Source organism: Syngnathus floridae, chromosome 10, assembly GCF_059516105.1.
Source record: "Syngnathus floridae isolate MCC-2025c chromosome 10, RoL_Sflo_1.0, whole genome shotgun sequence".
In the NCBI taxonomy this organism is placed as follows: Eukaryota; Metazoa; Chordata; class Actinopteri; order Syngnathiformes; family Syngnathidae; genus Syngnathus; species Syngnathus floridae.
Window position 1 is genome coordinate 1,391,947 of NC_142422.1, and position 21,721 is coordinate 1,413,667.

A 21,721-nucleotide genomic window follows, 5' to 3' on the forward strand; every position below is an offset into this window, starting at 1 on the left:
GGCGCCATGTTTAAGCTGTCACCGAGCAGTCCGAATGAAAGATTCCGGAAGCTTCCGGGCGGCGTTCGGAAAATGGAGGAACAAATGGCCATTTGCGGAGAGGAAGTAAGGGAACGTGTGAACTAACCGTAAGCCGAGTCCAGAGGCGTGTTATGCTTCCGAGTGGTCGCCAGGACATCTGAAGATGGGGAAACAAAGAAAACATTTACAATTAGTTTTCCCCGTCAAGGATTCCCGCTCTTCGCCGTGACTCATCACTTTGTCGCCGCCTTTGTTGTTTTGTGTTGTTGTTGTCGGCTTGACGCAAAGATGCGCTCGAAACGACACTTGAGACAAACGCGTCACCCAAGCGGGAAGATTAAAAGCACTTTTGGAGATGGGATCACAGGAGGAGCTGGAAAAAGAAATGTTAAGCACACCCACGGCACGACTGGGACATGCTAATGCTTCATGCAAATGGTTGTGGAGGGGAGGGGGGAACGGCTGGGGGTCTGCTATCTCGTGGCAAAACCTGACATGATTGACATTTGTTTTTCCTTTCAGCTGCCAAAAGACGCCGACGTTGTTAAACGTGTGTAATGTGTCTCGGCGCCGGACGGAAAAAACAAGCCTCTCGCCCGGAACGTTCTTCACGGCCGACTGACGACAAACTGACTCTGTCAGCTTCACGCAATTAAAAAGACAAACTCCGGGATTGGACGAGGAGGCGAGCGAGTGCATGCTAACTAGCGAGCCGCGAGATGACACCTGTGACGGAGCGTTCAATTGGCCTTATGTTGATGTCTTGAGGAAACAATATGGCCGACTCACCGTGACAGGTGTTAGGGTGGAGAAGAGCGGCGTTCTCTACGTCCTGTTCAAAGGTGCCTCTGAGGGGACACACAAAACACAAACGTCAGCTACCGGAAAAAACAAAACAAAAAAAAAAAAAAAAACACCTTCTCAACATAATGTACTGAATTATATATTATAATTATAAATATTATGTATACATTTATATTTATTTATTATTCACATAATGACAAATTGAATTCCGGAATATGACCATGGGTGACGCTCCTCTAATCCATGTTTAAGTGCAATATGATGACATCACATCCTGTAACATGGTCAGTCTTTTGTCTTTAACCTGACTGGTGATTTTTTTTTTTTCCTTTGCAGTTCGCTTCTGTACAAAAAATCACCGGTGATGATGTTTTGCCGGCTGAGCCAGCCAGGTGGGCAATCAAGACAAAAAGTTCCGACACCAGAACCAGCTGTCATTTTCTGTTCACACTTCCTGCTGTGACTTGTAAAAGTTTCTGGACAAAACTTTTTTTGTTTGTTTATCTACTGTGAAGGAGAGCAGTATTTGCAGAGCACCACAAAGAGGGAGGAAAAAAAAAAGAAGAGTTGTCGTCACACTCAACTTGAAAAATAAAAGTTGAGCTTCCAGCATCCGTGTGACAGCTTTGTCACAGGAATAAAAAGCAGAGGTGAAATAATAGTCGAAGATGTCATCAAGCTTGCGCGGCAACCACGAGCGCAACTTTTCAGGAGACTTATGTCACCTGTGTCACATGCGTTTCCATTGTCAGCGCTTCGCTTGCTCACTCTTTTGGATCCTCAAGTCCAAAAAAAGACGACAAGAGGATCCAAAGCAGATGTTGGGATCAAATCCACGGCTTCTTCTTTGCTGACATTCCAAAAATGTCACCTCCTTTGTTATGACTCTGTCTAGATAGTTGAACGTGCAGCGGATGTTCTGGCCCGCTTCTAGCGCTCTCCGAACTGCTCGTAAATCAAAAACCTCAGCGAGTCGCTGGTGGGACCGTCGTTTCTTTCCATCACTAAAGTGGCCTTCCGGGAAACGGCGCTCACAACGTGGAGTGGAAAAATCAGCCGGATGCGATGCACATCCGGGCCTTGACCGTCGATCGACAGCCTGACCAGTTGTCGGGTAATCCTGTCTATTTTGATGATGTCACTGTGATGTCATAATGGTGCCAACACATTGGAGAGACTTACTTGGATCCGGGTGTGGCGGCGACACACTTTCCAGCCTTCAGCCACACGCAGTACGGGTCCCGAGAGGACAGGCAGCGTCTGCGGGCCACCCGAGACAGAGCAGCAGAAAAAGACGTTTTAATTACAAATGTGTGTACAGTGTTTCTCCGCTATGCCACCCCCCCCCTAAAAAAAATGTCCCCCCCAAACACTGGCGCCTAGTCAATCAGCTGGATCCAATCTGGCAGTGAAAGTGTGCGTGCTGCTGAGATGTTAGCATGCGATGGGACTTCAATTCCCGGAAGGAGGAGAAATCAAAATGAAGGGGGCTCCGAGGGGGTGACTAAGTTGAGCATTCCTCGCCCAAAAATAGAAAGTGATGCATACAAACAAGCATTCAAACTTTTTTTCTTTCCACTTGTCCTCCATTCAATGTTGTTGTCCGCCATTTTGTTTTCACTCTATTCCGCCTTCTGATTGGCTACAGGCGGCCACTCACGTCTTGCAGTCGTAGTCGTCGCAGCGGCTGAGCGGCACGCGGATGACGCAGCCTGAGAAGGCCACGAAGAGGGCGTGGTGGTCTCGGTCGAGCTCCATCCCCAACACCTGACGCTCCTCCCCCCTCACGTTGCATCTGGGAGAGAACACGGCGAGAACAAGTCGAACAAACTTTGCTGCACGGTCGTCAGAAAACAAAACGGCCGCCGGCTAAAGTCATCAAAAAATAAGTGAAGCGAATTTAGGAGACAGGCAGAACATTCCGTTCTTACTTGTTGGGGTTGTAGACCGTGATGTCTTCCAAGATTGTGGTGCTGAGCGTCTGGTTGTTTCCATCCGTGCTGGTGAGAACTTTGAGGACTCGGCCGTCCTCGGAACCCAAGAAGATCACTGTGAAGTTCCTGTTGGGGCCCGCCGATGTGTCCACTGCGATCTGAGTCAACTTGAACCTGTGACGACGCAAACATCATGTCTAGATTTCATCTTGGAATGAGTTTGTTCCACTTTGGAACGTTCTTGGGAAACGCTCTTCTTGTACTTTTCTCGGTATGGGGCTTTATTCCCACGCCAAGAAATCAATCATCAGATCTTCAAGCCTCACCACCTCGCTCTCATTCCCCTTCACCTGTTAATCCTCCCTTCCGAGACCCCACATCGATCCTGCTTGCTGGTCTTTTCAATAAAACTTCTGCACATTAGCAAGTTCTCATGGAGCGGCTAAAGTGAAAGACTGAAGGGCACCTTGAGCCATTTCACGCGCTGCTGTTTTTCGAGAAGCTTCCACAACTCTAAACCCATCACATGGCAGAGACATTTAAGAACTTGCGCTCCTGGCCGTACCTGCTGGTGGTCCTGGTGAAGAGTGGCCTGTTATTGGCGGCCGGCACCGCTTCATCCATAAGCGGGTAGGACTTGATGAAGGTCAACGTGTCGTCGGGGAAGGCGGTGGACGACTTGAAGTCAGCAGCTGAGCCTTCGCCGGCACAGCAGCCGGGCCTGGGGAACAAACACCATAGCGCGGTCATGGGAAGCTAAGCTAACAGGATACTTTGCTACGGAGAATTGAAGGAGAGGAAATGCTAAGCTAATAAGGAGCTCAACTAAGGAGAGGCTAAGCCAAGGAAGCATCATCACCTTGGTATGGGAACCTGCTCGTCAGGGACGGGCGTCCAGGCCGCCTCGCTGTTCTTCTGCTCCTTGAACTTCCCGCTGAAGGCCTTCTCGATGTCGTCCATATAAAAGGCGCACACGGCCGAGCCGGTGATGCTGCGGGAAGATGGGTGAGAGACCAAACAAACTTTCACATTCCAGGTCACAGGCGAGCTGGAGTCAACCCAAAACAACTTTTGGCAAAAGAACCGGCGGGCACGCCCTGGACCGGTCGCCGTGATACCGACCTGTTGGCCTGCGTGGTGAAGACGCCGAGTACGGCGGGCCGGCGGTTGATCTGAAGCACGTTAGTGAGGGACTGCAGCACGTCGAAGTAGAAGAAGGAGTCGCCCGGCACGGAGCAGTTGAGGCGAGCCTTCAGAAAGGACGTCCAGTAGCGCTCCAGAACTCGAGGAGAACCGCCATTGTCGTTCTTACACACGCGCGCCACTCTGGAGAAAACCACCTAGAGGGCGCCAGAGAGCCAGGATCCAATATGGAAAGAAAAAAAGAAGAGGCCAGTGCCGAGCGACCGTGTGTACGAGGGTCTCACCTTGCCCAGCGACGTGTACTCCACCGCGATCTCGCTGAAGAAGAAGTACACAAAGTTGCCGTACTCGATGGCGTGCAGGAAGTGAGGCTCTGGTGTCGAGGGGAGGACGGACATGGGTGACTTTGCATATTGTGGCGGCAACAACAGGGGCAACGACGACACCACGCGCTCACCTCGCAGCCATTTTGAATCGTACTTGACAGTCCGCAACACAGGGCGACTCTCGCCCAGGCTGCGGTAGATGACGGCATCGCTCGCCAAGAAGTCGGTCATGGTTGCCGAGTAGAAGTCGCCTCCTGTGGTGCAAAGCCAGACATTTGCACAAACACAGTGCGCCGCCGCCATTTTGTGATGTCCACTTACCTGCAAAAAGCCCAACGTTGGACTGATGCGACTCGAAGGGACAACGAGCCTGACCGACCATCTCCTCACCGTCCTGCTCCAAAGTCGACATCTGATGACACGACGTGGCAAAAACATGAACGCCGAAACTTGACAATTTGGCATCAAATTACGTGTTGGTACCTTGTAGTTACGGCATGTCGGGTTGAAGGCGTTGGTACCACACGCAAACAACGTCTCATCGTTGCGGGGCACCAAAACTTTGATGTAATTGTAACATTCGTCCTGGCGCCCAGAGGGGGAGAAAAGAAATCAAATCTGCCGTTAATGCATGTAAGCGAGGGTGCCAGACTGTGCATGAGATCCTTACGCTGTTCTTCCCTCGCACGGTGCACTTATCCACGTCCTTGGTCTTCCACGTCAGCTTCTGGAAAAACAGACAAAACCTGTTAGGAAATGCCAAGAAGCTAAACTGAGAAGACGTCAAGCTAAGGTGAGGCTAAGCTAAAAAACAAACAAACAAAGAAATCAGGAGATGGATTAGCTCTGCCTATTGTTAGGCATGCGCGCACATGCGCCCAGGCGAACTAATCGGCGGCGGCGGCATCCATCTTGGCCGCTCATCTCAATACAAAAGAGGCGGCGGCAGCGGTGGGCCGCTCGCCGCGTTTTATTTAAGTCCAATCATGTTTGACAAATGAGGGCGGTTTCCCGGGCGGCGCGTGGAGCTCTGAGCCGGCGGATTCCATGATTGGAAAACACTTGAACGCTCCCGTGGCGGAATAACGAGATGCCGACGTTTGCGCCTGATTGAGAAAACAAGCGCGGCGAGATCACGTGACGACGCGGCGGCCAACGCTCCCACCTGCTGCGGGAGGATTTGCTCCGTGGAGGCCGCCAAATTGATGGCAAAAACGTGATCCCTGGAACAGAAACACGTGTTAGCCTAGCATGTCGCTAGGTTTTCATAAGCATAAGAAAATTCATTGTTGCAGCAGTAAACACGATGAAAAAAAATATATCACAAATTAGCAAATGGAAATAGGGTCACTGTACCAAAAGAAAATTGAAAACACATGTTCAGCTCTCGTAACCATCTATCGGGAGAAAAGTGGAATTATTAGCCGACACCCGGGAACAATTAGCTTAGCGCTGGGAATCCGAGCAGATAAAAAGAGACTTTGCCCATGACGAGAGTTGACCTCGCGGCCCGGACTGACCGCGCGGCGATGTAGAGCATGTGGTTGATCCTCAGCATTCTCTGGAAGTCCAGACCCAGACGCTCCGTGTCATTGTCCTCTGTCAAGCCTTGGAAACTGGGGAACAAGTAGGAAGCTGGAGAGAGAGAGCGAGAGAGAGAGAGAAAAAAAAAAAAACACTCCAAATTAATAGTCTGATTTATTGTCAAATCAACATCATCATCAAATGCAGGAAATAATAATCAAGTGGAATTGAGGAACGGGAGGACAGAATCTGCACTTCTTTGTGTAGGTAGACGAAGAGAAAGAAGAGGAGAAAATTAGGATTTTCCAAGGGCATTTATTTAACAATTAAGATGAGGAAAAAAGGAGAAAGACTAAAAAGCTGATGAAGACAAGTTTGCTAAGACGGCAATGAAGAGAATGATTTTTATTTTTTGAATTTAAAAAAAAAAAGGTCCATTCTGCAGACAAAAAAGATGAGGAAAAACAAAGAACAAGATGAAGACTGAATTTGCAGAAGACAAAGACGATGACAAAAAAGTAAAAAAGGATATATCCATAAGAGGAAGACAAAAGAAAAAAAAAAAAGCTTGCACGGAAAACAAAAAAGAGCAAGACAAAGAAGACTAAGGCAAAAGAAGACCCAAAAAAAAAAGACTAACAAAGACAAGGAAGAAAGAAAAAGAAAAGAAAAGATGAAGGCGTTGAACAGGACACAAGTGACACAGACTGTTTTGCATCCTGGAAGTTGTGCACACATTGTTCAAAGCAGGGAAGAGGAAGAGCCCAAAGTGGCAAAAGTTCCGGAAGCTCCCATCGGAGCCATAAAAGGCAACACCATTGAATGAACACAAATGATTCTCCCAGCGGGGGTTCCCTTCCGAAACTCGTCTGGAATCGACCGCCTATAAAGATTGAAGTGGTTCCAAGGCCCGGACCTTCACCTGAACCGGCCGGCGCTTTTGGATTTTAATGCATCTCAGGTTCTGAACCGGCATTGCTGCTCCGACTGATCAAAGAACAACAAAGATGAGAAGTGCAACTTTACTTCTTCACTTTCATGGCAGCTTGGACTGAATTACAATTGGACAAACAAAAACAAAACTAACTCAAATTGCTCAATAGAATCAATTCATCAGCCATATTTGTAGTTTTTTTCCATTCGATTCTGTAGTTCGGCTTCAATTCTTTCCCTCCCAAGTCGACAAATCTACCGAGCGGCCCAAACGTGGCCTCTGCGACTCCCTAGTGACTCGGTGAGTATTTTTATGGACTCCATATCGGAGGGGACCCGATGTGGAGGCGTCACCTGCCGGACCCTCAGCTGACAAATGGCTCTCATTACGCCGGCCGCCCCTATTAGCCCAGACAACGCTACTTCCGCTAATGGCCGGCCCGCGCCTCCACCGAGATCCATTAGAGCGCTCGCAACGACATCGCTCGCCCATCCATTAGGCCCCGTCCGTCACTTCCGAGCGCCGTGATGTGGGGTCCGAAGACCAAAGGTCTTGAGGGACTCTCACACACGTTCTTCCTCCTTTTGGCTTAACCAGGGCTGCACACACGGTCGAAATTAATCATTTAAATATATATAAAAAAATTTTTTAAAATATATTTAATATATATATAGTAAATATATATATTATTAAATATTTCATGGTTTAAAGAAAAAGAAAAAAAAAAGTGAGGTTCACTCAAATGGCTAGCTCAGAGCTCAGCGGGTCACAGAGGTCAACGGCGGTTTTTGTGTCCGCTTGACTGATGCTCTGTGGTTTTGGTGCTGTCAGAGCCAAACGCAATACTTGCGAATTCACAAGTCTTGAGTGCAATGTGAGCTTAAATCTTACTCATTAGTCACACCGTGTGTGAGTGCGCCGCACACACACAAAACAATCTGATTTTTCAGTTTTTTTTTTATTTTTATTATTAGTCAATGTTTATTTACGACTTGGGGTTACAAAAGGTCACTCGTGTGTTTTTTTTTTTAGCTGCAGCTGACAGGAAAACAAGCTATATGTAAACTTGTGTTTTGTTGCTGCAGCAAAACAATCTGATTTTTCAGTTTTTTTTAATCATTGGTCAATGTTTATTTACGACTTGAGGTTATAAAAGGTCACTCGTGTGTGTTTTTTTTTTCTTAGATGCAACTGACAGGAAAACAAGCTATATGTACTTGTTGTGTTTTGTTGCTGCGGGCTCGCTGCTGCTGTCGTGCACATCAGAAAATCTTTAAGAATCAACTTGGTGTTCATGTCATGCACGTGGCCTCTCAGCACACACGTGTTGTGCGCACACGTGTGCCCTTGTACATGTGTGAGGTCATGTGAGTGTGTGCCGCATCGTGTGTTTCTCTACAATGACGACGCCCCGTGGTGTACGACTCGGGCTGTCTAAGATAAAAGCAGTGATTAGGCGCCAGTATTAAGGAAATACGGTATGTTGAAAGGGGAAAAGTTTCACTTGAGACGGACCAAAGCGCGTCAAGAGGCGTTTCCCTGGCAACCAGCGAGCCGTACTCACCGTCTCGTCCGACCACGCTGATGGGCTCCAGGTCCTGCGGGAAAGGGGCGGCGGCACCGGTGGGAGGCGGCAAGGAGGCGGCGGTCTCCAGCAGCAACAGCAGCGGCAGGAGCAGGAAGGGGAGGGGCGAGGGGAGCAAACTGGGTGAGTGGGGTGGAGGCGGCGTCCGCCTCATGGTGACCCCCCAAAGTGACGACTCAGCAGGAACACATGACGCCAACCTGACAAAAGAAAAAAAAAGTATTTATTCGCTGCGACCAGTTGTGGGTGGCCCCGCCTCTCGCCCCGAAGGCATCTGGGATGAAGAATAGCTTTGCGGGTGCCATGAATTACATCAAAGCTGTTGCATAATTACAATGCAGCAGAGCAACGTCAGCTGGTCGACCTGCTCTCATAAATATTGAACAATTAGCATTCCACGGCGGTGCTTACAAAAAAATAATCGCTATTGTCACAAATGTTCATCTCGCGTCGAGCTCGGCTCTGTAAAAAGCCGCAAACTCCGTTCGCTGCCCGCCAGACACAAAACATTGCATCAGCTTCAGAGCACAAAAAGAGATTCTTCACTTGGATTTATCCTGCTTTGTCGACTTCAGGCCAAAAAACAGACATCATAGCTCAGCCCAGGAAAAAAAGAGTCGATGAATAACACATCAAGACAGCAGAGGCGTTGTTTTTTTGTTTTGCATCGTCAAGACGTAATCACTCCCAGTAAACCTCATCGAAAACAATCACATTTTCCATCCCAGATTGTGAGGCAGACATGTTGACCACTACTCCACCGTGCCAAACTCCTTCATTGAATTAGTAGGCACATATTTAATGTCTGCTTAACGAGCTCACAAACCTAATTAATGTTACGGCTACATTAGGTAGATGTTTTATCGATCTGTCTTCGAGGATATTTGGCTTTTCCAGTCAGCTCGTGCTGTCAAGTCCGGGAAGATCTCGCACGGGAGCTCAAGTCTAAGATGGAGGCTTCGGGGACCTCGGCGTAAGATCGATGACGCCGGCCGACTCGGAGACGGGACCGACTGTCAACGCGGCGGCTGGAGGTTAAGCGACGTTCCCGCGAGAGCCGGCAGAGTGGCACTGATGAGGTGCGGGGTCCCGACCCCTCCCTTGTCATCTGGCAACAGCTCCTCACTCTTTCATTAAAGCAGGATGATTTTTTTTTGCAATCCCTGAACCTAATGAATACAAGTGGCAGAAAAAAATAATGGATGACTGGGCGTCAGTTGTCTTTGGGAATGTAGCTTTGAGAACGGAAATCCACTACTGTGCTTTTTGTTTTCTTCTTTTTCTTCAGGCAAGCGAGCGACTCCCTGGCGGGGCTGGAGTGCTTGAAAAGGCCTGAATGCTCTCAACGTTTTCCCAGTCTGCAGGTGTGGATATGCGGCAGGCGCCTTCAAAGTCGGGTAATTGGAGCTTGACTAGAAGCGTGACACCCCGTCTGACACCCTTCGCTCCGCCGTCGTGGCCCGCGAGGGATTTGTGCTCCCAATTATTGGCCGGCGCTCCCTGATCCCCACTTCCAATTTGCTGCGAGGACCTCAGCGTGGTCAACCTCTGGAAATCTAATTAGCAAACTTTCTCCTGTCGCAGGTGCAACGGCCAAGCTAACAGATGCTAGCGGCCGACGAGCGGCTGAGACCGGAGGCGAATAAGCGGAGGCGCCGCGGCCGGCAATGGAGAGTCTGTCCTGCCGCCGTCCACGTTCCTGTCACGGGTTGTTTTCCTGCTCTGGCGTTGAGCTTGCACCCCCTCAGGCAACTTTTTACTTTCTGCTCTCCAGGTCACGGTTAAAGACGAGTTGGCCTTTAACTTTTTGACAACTTTGTGACAGCCTGTCCATGCCAAACTGAATACGTGGAGATTTGTTGTATTTCTTTACAATCTTTACTACGATATTATATGATGATGAAACAAGATTTGCAAACTGGTGAGTCAAGGCACCGCTGCACTTCATTTCGACAACAAGCAGTTCATAAACGCAAGGGTCTAAAACGCTCCGGCTCCAACATAATGTGCTGATGTAATGCAGCAGGAAGTAGCCACGTCCCGGGTGCACCGGTTCATTGCTGGCCGCAACTGATCGAAGATAAAAGAGATGAAATGTGCTTCTGATTGCACTCTTAATGGCCGCGTCGTCCCGGCCAAGAGTGGAAGATAAAATTGACTGCAGACTTATTATTTTTATTGCCAAGCACACATTCATACGCCAGACCTTCAGGTCGTTATCGCGCCGAGATGCATTGTCGAGCCGTCGCCTTGTTAGCACGTCTGCCTCTGTCCAAAGGTTACGCGTTCGAGTCTCGCTTCACGCCTTTCCGATGGAGTCTGGAGACTAGAACTCAAAATGACATCCTTATGCGATCGTCTCCCGTGATTGGTCGCATAATCCCGAGCATCAATAAGCAGGCACCGCGGCTAGCATAGCGTAGCACGCGGCTCTCGGAACATGACTGATTTGCTATGGAGCGGGAAGACGTCGTCCATCATTTTGGCGTACTTGTCAGGAGGGTGGGGGGGAAAAAAGTTCAGCGACTGGCGACGGGGGATGGATGAAGACTTTCAATCTTATTCATCCCGCCATCTTAATTATTTAGTTTCCGAAAGGGACGAGCATTCGCCGCGCTTGCCGTCACTCCTAATCCACACTGGCCCGTCGGTAACGCTCAGACTTTAAAATATTCAGGGCGCCGTCCGGTGACCATCCAAGCCTCCTTTTATTAATAATTCAGATTGCGAGTGAAAAGCACCACCTGATACTTCTTGTATCGTCATCCACCACCAGTCTCAACAGCGTCGTTCCCGATCGATATTTTCTCATATCGGCCGAGTTTCTATTTATGTCCGGGCCGACGGTCGAGCGGAGTTCAGGGCGGCCCCGGGTGGGATCCTGTGTCATCGTCATGAGCTAAAAGCGTCTTTGTGATGTTTTGGAAAGTTGACAAAACGTGCGTCACCAAAATGGTGGCTGCGTATTTTGGATTTGTGGGGGAAAAGGACGTCAGCCCGATTTTTGGTACGTCCAATGACAGCGGAGGGAAAATGTTGAAATTGTCGGATTGTTTTGACCACGATTTGCGTTTTTCGAGCATATCGTAATCATTTTTCGACGCGTGCCAAAAATTGCTGCCAGACGATCGTGACGCTTTTAATTAAGCGGTAGCAATTTGCTAAAAGTCGTTTGAATCCTAAGCCGTCTTAAAGCCATGACATCATTTTCACTGTTGCCACCTCGGCGTAGCTTTGTTGTCATGACAACGCCACCGATGCTTTTGGACTCATTTGACAACGTGCTGCTCTTACATACAAACAATTTGAAGACGAGTACACGCGATGAGCACTATTTGGCGGGAAAGAGGCCTCGTTAAGATAACGGCGGCGGTGTGACGAGCGCCCGCTCCCCTGCTCAGATGAAACACTCCATCATTGTCCGAGGGCCACGCCGCGACTGCCGAGCCCGCCCGCCGCCGCCGCGACACACCGCCAAAGCTTCCAATTATGCTAGCGCATCACGCGGTGTTCCGGGAGGAAGGATAAAGGCGTCTAACGGGGACAGATCTTCCTCGCGGGACACACGGCAGCGGACGATGACCTTCTCGCGGCTGATGACATCATCGGGCAGCAGAGCGGATAAATGAGGACGGGAGAGAGACGCAGAGGAGGGACCCGACCGCCAATCATCAAAGGATGCAGTGAGCGAGGAGTCGGCCATTTTAATTAAGTCCAAAAATAAGATGAGACTTGATGAAGCTTTTCTACACACCCACTTTGAAGGCCCGCTGCTTCCTGACGCACTAATCAAGTCAGTCGTTAACACCGGCACTTAACGAGCGTCTGTCACATGCTAACGAGATTGCGACTGCGGGAGATGGTCATTTTTGTTCGACTTTTCTTTTCAAATGTTCTGATCGGCACTCTACGTGGAAAAAGCGAGTTAATACCGATGAAAACAAACGTTAGCATGTAGCATTGGAAGCTAACTTCTTATCCAACTGCATTTTACAAACAAGTTTAGTCATCACACACTTATGAGGTCGAGCTAACCCTGGGAGACAGACAAATAGCAGACTAAACAGAACCAAAGCATATTGGACGAGGCCAGGACAAAAAGAAAAAGTAGGACGAGATTGCCGGGCCGCCCGGGTTCTCGTCGCCCGAACCCTGGAGCAGATCAATTGTGATCAATACAGTGCCACGAGCCACTATTGTCTCCCGTTACCCTCAAGCCTGCCGCATAACAGTGCCGTCTCCTCGCAGAACTCTTTTGTGTCCTTCGGAAGGACCTTGGAGAATCTCATTAAGAAGATGCCTCTGGTGGGAGGAGCTTGAGTGACAGCAGAGAAAATGATGGTTTCTTGCAATTCGCCGAAGAAGGTGACAAGTGATTTTGAGGAAAAGAAAGATTATTTTTCCAAAAAGCCGGTCCGAAAGCCGACTGCCTAAAGTCCGGATGTGTGTTTACTTCTGTGTCGAGTAAACCACAGAACGAGACTGTAAAGAGCGTTTTAATCAAAATAATTGTTCATCGTGAAGAAGCATAACGGACATCTCCAAACCTTTGGCCATGCGATGCGAGGCCGCAGATGTCTCGGCCCTCCAGCTGAGACGCCGGACGTTTAATTGGACCTCTCAATGACGAGCCGCGCTCGCTAATTAAAACGCCAGGCGAGGCTGGCGGTCTTGCCAAAGTCAACACAGTCTGAAAAATATTTGGATGTGAGGACGGCGACCTGGAAGCCTTTTCAAAGGCTCAAAATGTCCTCCAAAAAAACATGTCTGCCCACAACTTAGTTTGAATAAGTAAAAAGATTTGTCACCCTAAACAGGATTGCAGCAGACTGAAATCTCTTTGCACATGGACGGCATTTTTTTGTTCTTCCTCCAAGGATGTTTTCTTGTCTTATTTACGTGATGTTTGGCAAGAAGAAGTCCCAGCTGCTGCACAAAATGTCAAAGCACCCTGGGAACGTAACCCCCACACACATTCCATGGTCCAGATTCGCATCGACTCGCGCAACTTACAATATCATGAAGAAAAAAAAAGACAACAACCCAAACATCTGTTCATTATCCAAGTGAATATGAACATAAACAAAACAAAGTGTGCAAGGTTACTGTTCAGTAAGGGCCCGTGTTTACAAGATGCAATTAAACGGGGTGCACGCTTATTGATTTGCATCATCATGATTTTTATTTTTTTTATGCGAGTGAGTCAGGGAAAAAAAAAAATTGCGTTTGCTGACTTAAAAAAAAAAAATCCGTCTCAAACTTTCCGTGCATTAACGCGCCTTTCCTCAGGAGGCAACAGCGCAGCGTGTCATTTTCAAAAACGTAAACAAGATTTCGGAAGGAGCCTGTTTACATTCTGAGGAGGCGTCCTAACGAGCCGAGCTGTCAAAGGTTCGAGCTAGCGTAGCGTCGTGTTTGACGTGCGGACACGCTGGGTGATGTCGGCGTGAGGTTCATGCCGATGCGGGGCGGCGTGCGCGTGTCTCTGGTGTGTCGGCACGTGCCAGGAGGAAGAAGAATTTATGACACGTGTTGCCACCGCCGCGCAAAAACACTTTGACAAGCCGTCTCCTCGCCCTTGCCATCTGCCACTTCGCCACCGCCAATTTGTTAGAGCAGACGCCGGCACAAGCGGCCGAGGGTGGGGATGGCGGGGTCAAAGGGGGGCAAGCGCCAAGGCAGGTTAACAAAAGTTCATCAGATGTAAAGGCAAGCAAACACTAGCTCGGATGCTAAAAACAAAAACACACAAAGTATGGCCGCCATATGCAGCCGTTCAATAATGTCATTGAATGCTAACAAACATTAGCAATGGTGAGGCAGCGACATGTCAAGTGTGCACTCTTAATGAGAGCAAACAATGTCCCTGATGAATAGCGCGAGAAAAAGGCGACCTAGCGAGCCTCCTCGAGGGTTTTTACACTCGGGCTTGAACAAACAATAGGCGCCTTTGTGCTCACCTTTGGGCCCAACTCGTGTTCACGCTCAGCACCCGGTTTGACCCGTTTTCATTGTGCGCCCTGAACTCTGCCACGCACATGCCAAGCCTACGCTGCGCATTCCAGCCATGGCTTACACGCTTTCATTCACTTTGAGTGACACGGGGGGAGGGGGGGGGGGGGGGGTGGGGGTTGGTGGGGGGTTCACCACGGAGAAAGAGGGGAACTGTACCACAGCGTGGAGTGGGCTGGCGCCGTCCGGCGTGACAGCTAAAAAGGCGCCTTCATCCTACTTTTGCTGAAATGGACTTTTCAGCCTTCATTCCATCACACCTGGGTTGTACTCGGGCTCCTTACAACATTGCGCCTGTTGCTTTTCTGCCTTGCTTTCATTCCATCCATCCCTCCTTCCTCACCACAACGTTGCTTTCCTCCAAGTTTTACGCTCGGAAAAACTCCGCAAGCTAATCGTATTTCCTGGCATGTAAAATGCAAACGAAATCAATCAGCGATTGCCATCTGTTGAGGATAATGGACATTTCTTGTGTTCTCAATCAAAAGGTGAAAAAGTGAGAATTTGTTTTCCCGGCTGCTGTGCTGCCAGGTGGAAAATTGATTATTGATTAGCGTTTGGAACGCGGCCAGGATGGCTCAGCTCGCGTTGTTGACATTCCGCCGTCTGGCGGGCAACACCGCAGCCGTCCATTGATCTGTGCATCAATCAATCGACTGATGCTCAATACGGCAGTGACGGCGTTATCTTACACGCTAATCAAAGAGGTTTGACGGCAACTTATTGGCGGGATCAATGGAGTTGCACATCATTGACTTTTAACGTGGTCTTGCAATCGGGTGACCATTTTTTTTTTTTTTATTGATGACTCCATTGAACAGGTAAATGTTTCCTAGCAAAACGTCGGGCTCAAAGAAGCTAAGCATCAAAGAGGTGCAAAAAGTGACTTACTGTCAGGTTCTGCTGGACTCAAGGACGCTGACGCCGTCAAATACCCCGCTTTCCCGCTGTCTTGAAAGTTCCTGAGAAAGAAGAACAACAAAGTGTGAGGACTGAACATGACCCATTTGCAGCAATGACCCCCCCCTCAAAGACCCCCCCTCCCCCACGGGACGTCAGCTGTCACAACATGCCCCAAAAATACAAACAAACAAAAATTGTGTAAAAACAAAAGCAGTGATCAAAGTACTGCACTTAAAAGGAAACATTATGCTTAGTCGGGTCTGAACTTGCGCCCAGACACAATTTGTGCTCGCGCAGCGCACACACCAGATGTCCGCCATCTTTTTAGCGAGCATACGCCGCCGCCACGCTGCGCCCACGCTCGCAACAACCAACCAACTAACCCAACTTTTAGTTTTATAGTAGAAATTTTACAGCACACATTTTGTCTGATATCTTATTTTCGTCCTGAGATGGACATTTTATTAAACGGCAGGAAATTACACCGTAATGTTCATTGATTGACGACTGATTGATTAAGATCCGGCTGCGGGTTGATTTAACGAGGTGATGAAATGCTGCGTTAGCTGACAAGCAGATCGGCTAACGTGGCGATAAAAAAAATGAATCCAGTAAAACCGCAACGAGGCCCCCCTTCCCTTCCCGCCGCAAACACATTTACAGAACTTCTCGATTCGTTGACCTCCGAGCCATCTACAAGATCCACACCACTTTCCCATCTGCACTCCCACCGCTGGAGATTTCCCATGAGGCCTTGCGGCGCTAGCTGATCGATGGACCCTGGCCGCCGGCATTCTGGGGGGTGGGGGGCACCGTCTCCAGGAATTGAGGTATTAATAATGCAGGGTCTGCGCCTGTCATAGCCTCCATTAGCACGGATACGGCGGGAGGTCCACGGCTGATTGATTAACTGATTAGATTAATTAGAGTCTTTTAGTTGGGGGAGGTTAGCCGGTCTGAAAGAGGGGAGAAGGGTTGATGGCTAGCGAGATTAACGCAACTTGTTTAAAGGCACACTTTTTACGACGGCTGGGCTATTCATTTGACTTTATCGATCAGAGCGTTTTTTTTTCTTCTTCCCCCCTTTCCACAGCTATAAGCTGCTGACACTAACAACACCGCAAACAGATCATTCAGTTCTCAGCAAGGTTTCCGACCGATTGTTGCGGTATTTTACATTTTGGTTTAAATCAAGGAGTTGGAAATGGTCAATTCAGCCAAATGTTGAATAGAGTGCCATCTTGAGGAGTCAAAAAGTACAACTGTTTCATGAAGGAAATTCGAAGCGTCATTTTCTCATCGCTACTCTGAACCCCAACCCCTCATTTCAAAAATAATGCTTGAAATCTTTACAAAACTCTAATCCTGGTTTGTAATTTGAGTTAGAAATTGAAAACTTTGTATTTTATACATAGTCAACATAGGACATTAAAAAAAGCAACAAATAAACATCACATTTGGGAGATTATGCACCAAATTGATTCGTATCATTTGCTGTAATCACAATAAGTGATATATATTATTAGGCTCCACTTAGACGAGAAATGTTTGGTGAGCTCATTTCTACTGAAATCAAAGATAAATAACTTTTATGCTCCAGACGTGACTCAGAGCGGCCCGGTGTTCCATTTGAGGAGGATGATTAGTTTCTTTGGGTTCGAGAATCAATTAGCAAGCATTAGAGTCATGCTTTGTGATGAATGTCAAGCAAGAACATGAAAAGGGGCGCAAAGAAAATATTGATTGCCACCGTGGTCTCATTTGCCCGTAACAAATCATGCAACGACAACAAGAACTACAGGGATGGCAAGAACGTTCCCGCTGTGTCCTTGATTAGGTCCAAATTGAAGATAAGTGGCGAGGCGAGCGGGCGGGCGGTCTGGGAGGTGGGTGGGTGGGCGAGGCGAGGCGTGGACGGCGAGGCGGCGTACGCGTAAGCGCTCGCAAACGCCCACATGGGCACACAAATAGAGCGGCGCTCGGAACAGGAAGCCGCTGCACTTTCGTTGTTTGCCATCATGAAAGCGCTCTGGAACGCTCCCAAAGTGGGTCAGAACGCACAAACACACACACACACAGGGACACACTCAATCTCCCACATCCGCAAACACAAACAAAAGAGGAACACACTCCCAAATTTTCTTTATGATCATATGCTCTGTGAAGCCCAGGTAGTTGAAATACATTGTTAGGATTACGGTTTTGTTTGCGGAATAGGAATTAAAGACGCCACGCGCACCTGTTTTCTCGGGGGGGCAGCCATTTTGCCACTTACTGTCGACAAGAAAATGTTTTCTCAAGTCACAACTAATCACAGCTCACTGCTTTTGTGAAGCTGGGCCGTGATTGGTTGTGGCCTGACACTAGCAACTGTCATGTTATTTTTTTTGTTTGAAACCTGCTTAACTCATATTCTACGAACGCGATATTAATCAAATTAGTGTCAAGAAAATGTTGGGGTTGACTTCCTCTTTAAACTAAATTGCACATATTGTGGCCATGAATTGTTTTTTTTTCTCCCTCCAAATTCCGTTACGGCTTTCATTCCAGAGTATTATTTATTTATTTAATTATTTTAATGAATTTGTGGACAAGGGAGCCATTTCATATCATATTCTTTGTTTTCAAAGGAGGCATTTAATGACTCACTGCATTCCAATGTTGCAAATCACGCCATTTAGATTTCAATGGATGCTAAAACAGTAGCAAAATACACGAAATTTTTATCTTTAAAAGATGCGTTTATATTATGCACACTGTGTACCGAATGCAACGGCCTAATAAATGTTCCTTTTATACAATTCTGAGCAATACATTCTTTAGATTGTTGTTGGAATGCGAGGAAGAGGAGTCTGGACAAAGACATGGGCCGGAGCTTGGCCTTCATCTCTGTGACTCCTCCGTGCAGCGGGGAGGATGAACGTTCACAAACAAATCCGGCTTTTGTTGGAGCGGCATTCCCGGGAACGCGTTGGCAAAACAATGCGAGGTTCCGACTTGGAGTGAAAGGCCTGACGGGAAGGAAGCTCAGCGAATTCTTTTCGAGGACCATCCAACAGGTCATCTTTAAAACATGGCCAATCTGCTCCGAAAATGTCAACATTGGACCTGTTGAACGCTTCTGATGACAAATCCGCTTCCGCCATTACAACTGCTCGGGCGGCTTCCAACACAAACAATTCATTTGGCCTTTTGGTGACACGTGAGGTCCAATCAAGGCAGGTGGGAAAACACGCGCACATACACACACGCCATGTCTGTTCCCCTAATAGTGAAAGTGCAGCACTTTGGCCCACAATGTTCACAAGCTCATAAATCATTGAAAACACACACAACCTGGAACCATTATCATACTCACAGTGTGTGTGTGTGTCTCAAATATTGAGCGCTGTATTCTCGCTAGTCGCTTCATTAGGAACGCTTGAAAAAGGCTGCAAAATTTCTAACAGACACATTGGGGGGGAAAAAGAAAAAAAAAAAAACACTGACATTGAGAAAGAACAATGGCTGCCGCAATGATAAGAGACAAGAAAGTCACATGATGTCTCGGCAGGGCAGGCAGGGTGACGAGGGGGGGGGGGGCTCTAGAGGCACCTGCGTGACATTTGTATCCTGACAAATCAAAGTCTGCAGGCGAGGCCTCCACGTGGCACGCTTTGCCGTGCGCCGCCATCCGTGCGACAGACGCAGGAGAGCGAGGACACGCGGGTAATCCAAGATTACCGCGCCGACGTGTCATTTCCCGTTCAACCTGCCTCTGCGGGCGGCTGTGCGTCGGCATAATTGGAATCCGTTGCCGTGTCAACGCCCGACACTGATTGGTACTGTGGACGTCATGAATATGTAGAAATGACTAGTTAACGCATTTATTCTGTCGTAACTCGCAAATTTATTAATGGCATTAATTTTTTTTTATTCACTAGGCTCGTACTATTATTTCTTTTACTGTGAAAGTCTTTTGCTTCCGACGGCGGCGCTCACTGGAAACGGAAAAGTATAGTGGCATTTATATACATTAAAAGAAGTATGCTATACAGGACTTTTAAATTTTTGCCGATTAATCATGATTAGCCGCAAAGGCCTCATGCGATTAATCAAAAATGTTAATCATTGCCGAGCCCTGATTTGAGCAGAGCGGACAAGGAATGATTGTAAACACGATGTACTTGCGGCATTGGCGACAAGCAAGCCGGCTGAAATTTTTCATCTTTTACTCAGAGATGACAAATGTGTTTTTCTGCGTAGAGGTTATTATTTTTTATGAAACCTATTGTGAGCAGCCGTAGATCTTTTTGACCCTGGAGCAAGGAAGATATACTTTTCAAAAATATATATCCATGTACATGTGGACATGGCCCAAGGCTGCGCACACAGCGGTAGTTTGCTTTTTGATTTGCTATTCTGGGCCAGCCCCAAATCTTATTTCAAAAGAGGAGTTTTGGAGGAGTGAACTTCAGGCTCTTCACAGTTGCAGTGAAATGAACAAAAACAACATCTACAAACTAATTATTGCTTGGGATAACTTTTACATTATTATTATTAAACATTATTTGTATTATTATTTATTTATCATTGTTATTATTATCTCAAGATATCGTATATTTCCTCATTGTCCCATCTGTTTCTTTAAAAAAAATAAAATGGTCAATTGATTTCTTTAAAAAATATTGAATCCAGCCACTGGTCGATTGTAAACTAAATGAGCAAACAACTTGTACATTGATTAGAAATAAATTGTAAATAAAGTAAAAGTGAGTCAGACGGCATTGAACGTCAGCCAAGCGCACCCGCACGCAGGGCAGTTTGTTTACAATGGCGCCATCTTAAGTGAGGCGATTTGTCTCGTCGCTTTCAGACGGCCATCAGTTTTTCGAAAAGAAGGTCGACCTGTGTCACCGATACTCTCGGTACGCACGCAAACTGGCCTTGTAAACAGACACGCATTCAAGGCCAGTGAGCAAAACGACCAATAAATCAGGAGGACATCTTAAATGACGGCCACGCAAGCGTGCGAGGTTAACAGCCTATTAGCCGACTAATATGTGTGATCATACACATCATGTGTGCAGGTCACACACGGCACACACACACACGCACAAAATGTTGACTTGGTAAGGAGGGCAACTGTGCACAAACTAATTTATTATCCTCTTTGTTCCACATAACAGGGAAAAAGCATTATGTGGGCGACTGCTGTGAGATATTTTGACTGGGATCATGATTTAAACACACATTAGTGCGCCTTTTAAAATATAATTTCCGACACGATATGACAGGTAGGTGTTTGATGAGCTCATTTTTGTTTTCCACATCTGGCTGCTCTATTTCGATGCACAGCAGAATTGTTTTTTGTTGTTGTTTTTTTCATAATGGATCTACAAATCTTGCATGGAGGTTCAGGCACAGAATATAGTTTTGTTTTACCGTCCCTCTGAGTGATTCCTTACAAGGATTAGAAATACACATTCTATTGTTTATTTTAGGGTCATCGAAGAAATTGAATTTCCAGGCCGCTGGGGGTTGCAGAAGAGGACACGAATGCAGATGTTGAAGAACAGGAACTACAATATGGTTAGTTGTTATTGCCGATTGTTTTTAACCAGACCATGCTAATGCTAACTGCTATACTCCGATTCGCTTGCCTGTTCCGATTTCCTCTTTGGATTAAATATTTTTTCTGCCATTTTCCTGAATTTCATCTTTGTATCAGAATTATTTAGATTTTCTCTTTTTTTTTTGCCGCAACGTGAGCATCATTCGAATGCTAATAGAACCCGATGCCAAGGGAGGGTAAGTAGGCCTGCCCAACCTGGCGTGAGTTAGCCACCTGGCTGCAAGCTTTCTTTTTGGGAAAGCAGCGGCCACTGCTAATGGTTTTCCGACTTTGTGCGCGTCATTTGTCTGCCTGATTGATGCCGGTGCCATTAGCCTCAAACTCTCTTTGCCATCCATCTTTTCAGGCAGGTTGAACTCAAATAAGACAAATGGGGGGGGGAAAAAAAAAAAAAAAAAGAAAAGCCACGGCACGTGACTCGCTTGCGGTCGCCGCCGCTTCGTGACGCCACATCACAATGACAGTAAACATTGCTAATCCACACGCTACTCAACATTCAAGACTGCATCTGTTCTTGTTGTTTCGTTTTATGGATGAAAATAAAAAGCTGGAGAAGAGTCTGCGGTGTTGATTGCTCTATTGTTTTTTGCCGTTTGAAAAAAAACGTGCCTCCTTGCTAATTAGCCTCCAGACCACATACTAGACAATTAATATGATGACACTCAACTTAGCTTGAGGCCAAAACTTTTTTTTTCCCAACTCAAAGAAATAAAAGAACCATCGGTTGGTTGCTGCGGTCTGCTCTTTATAATTGACATTAAAAGTTTGAAGTTACGTACGACGATATAAATAAGGATATAAATGCGTTTTGGGATCATCGTTTGTGGCGTATTTACAGTATCGGTAATTAATGTGTTTTCACACAACCAGTCAAACCTGGAAGAAAAAAAAAGTTATGATGCTTTGGGAGTGTGGAGGGGG

At 47.2% G+C, this 21,721-nt stretch overlaps 1 protein-coding gene and 1 long non-coding RNA gene across 9 annotated transcripts in view; one reads left to right on the top strand and one right to left on the bottom strand.

Moving 5' to 3' along the window:
* The window catches only part of sema6cb (semaphorin 6Cb), a 71,868-nt gene that overhangs the window by 7,517 nt on the left and 42,630 nt on the right, over window positions 1-21,721 (bottom strand). For 5 of the 6 annotated variants that reach the window (XM_088386634.1, XM_088386639.1, XM_088386635.1 and 2 more), the window contains 17 exons: window positions 15,175-15,245; window positions 8,251-8,471; window positions 5,749-5,863; window positions 5,394-5,451; window positions 4,899-4,955; window positions 4,712-4,813; window positions 4,550-4,640; window positions 4,360-4,482; window positions 4,187-4,275; window positions 3,882-4,099; window positions 3,619-3,750; window positions 3,325-3,480; window positions 2,757-2,933; window positions 2,486-2,620; window positions 2,008-2,085; window positions 811-869; window positions 128-178 (listed from right to left, as the gene is read on the bottom strand). In XM_088386634.1, coding sequence (XP_088242760.1) covers window positions 128-178; window positions 811-869; window positions 2,008-2,085; window positions 2,486-2,620; window positions 2,757-2,933; window positions 3,325-3,480; window positions 3,619-3,750; window positions 3,882-4,099; window positions 4,187-4,275; window positions 4,360-4,482; window positions 4,550-4,640; window positions 4,712-4,813; window positions 4,899-4,955; window positions 5,394-5,451; window positions 5,749-5,863; window positions 8,251-8,425 — 1,816 coding nt within the window. In that variant the 5' untranslated portion in view covers window positions 8,426-8,471; window positions 15,175-15,245. Of the gene's footprint in view, window positions 1-127; window positions 179-810; window positions 870-2,007; window positions 2,086-2,485; window positions 2,621-2,756; window positions 2,934-3,324; window positions 3,481-3,618; window positions 3,751-3,881; window positions 4,100-4,186; window positions 4,276-4,359; window positions 4,483-4,549; window positions 4,641-4,711; window positions 4,814-4,898; window positions 4,956-5,393; window positions 5,452-5,748; window positions 5,864-8,250; window positions 8,472-8,682; window positions 8,790-15,174; window positions 15,246-21,721 lie in introns of those variants that run through there. The other variant, XM_088386638.1, reaches the window with a different exon arrangement.
* Window positions 6,146-10,170, top strand: LOC148391612 (uncharacterized). Of its 3 annotated transcripts, none has more exons than XR_015860736.1 (4): window positions 6,146-6,986; window positions 9,151-9,350; window positions 9,560-9,668; window positions 9,856-10,170. It is a non-coding gene; the product is annotated as an uncharacterized LOC148391612 (long non-coding RNA). The 3 variants fall into 3 exon arrangements; XR_015860737.1 differs by having other exon boundaries at window positions 9,169-9,350; XR_015860735.1 differs by lacking the exon at window positions 6,146-6,986 and having other exon boundaries at window positions 8,204-9,350.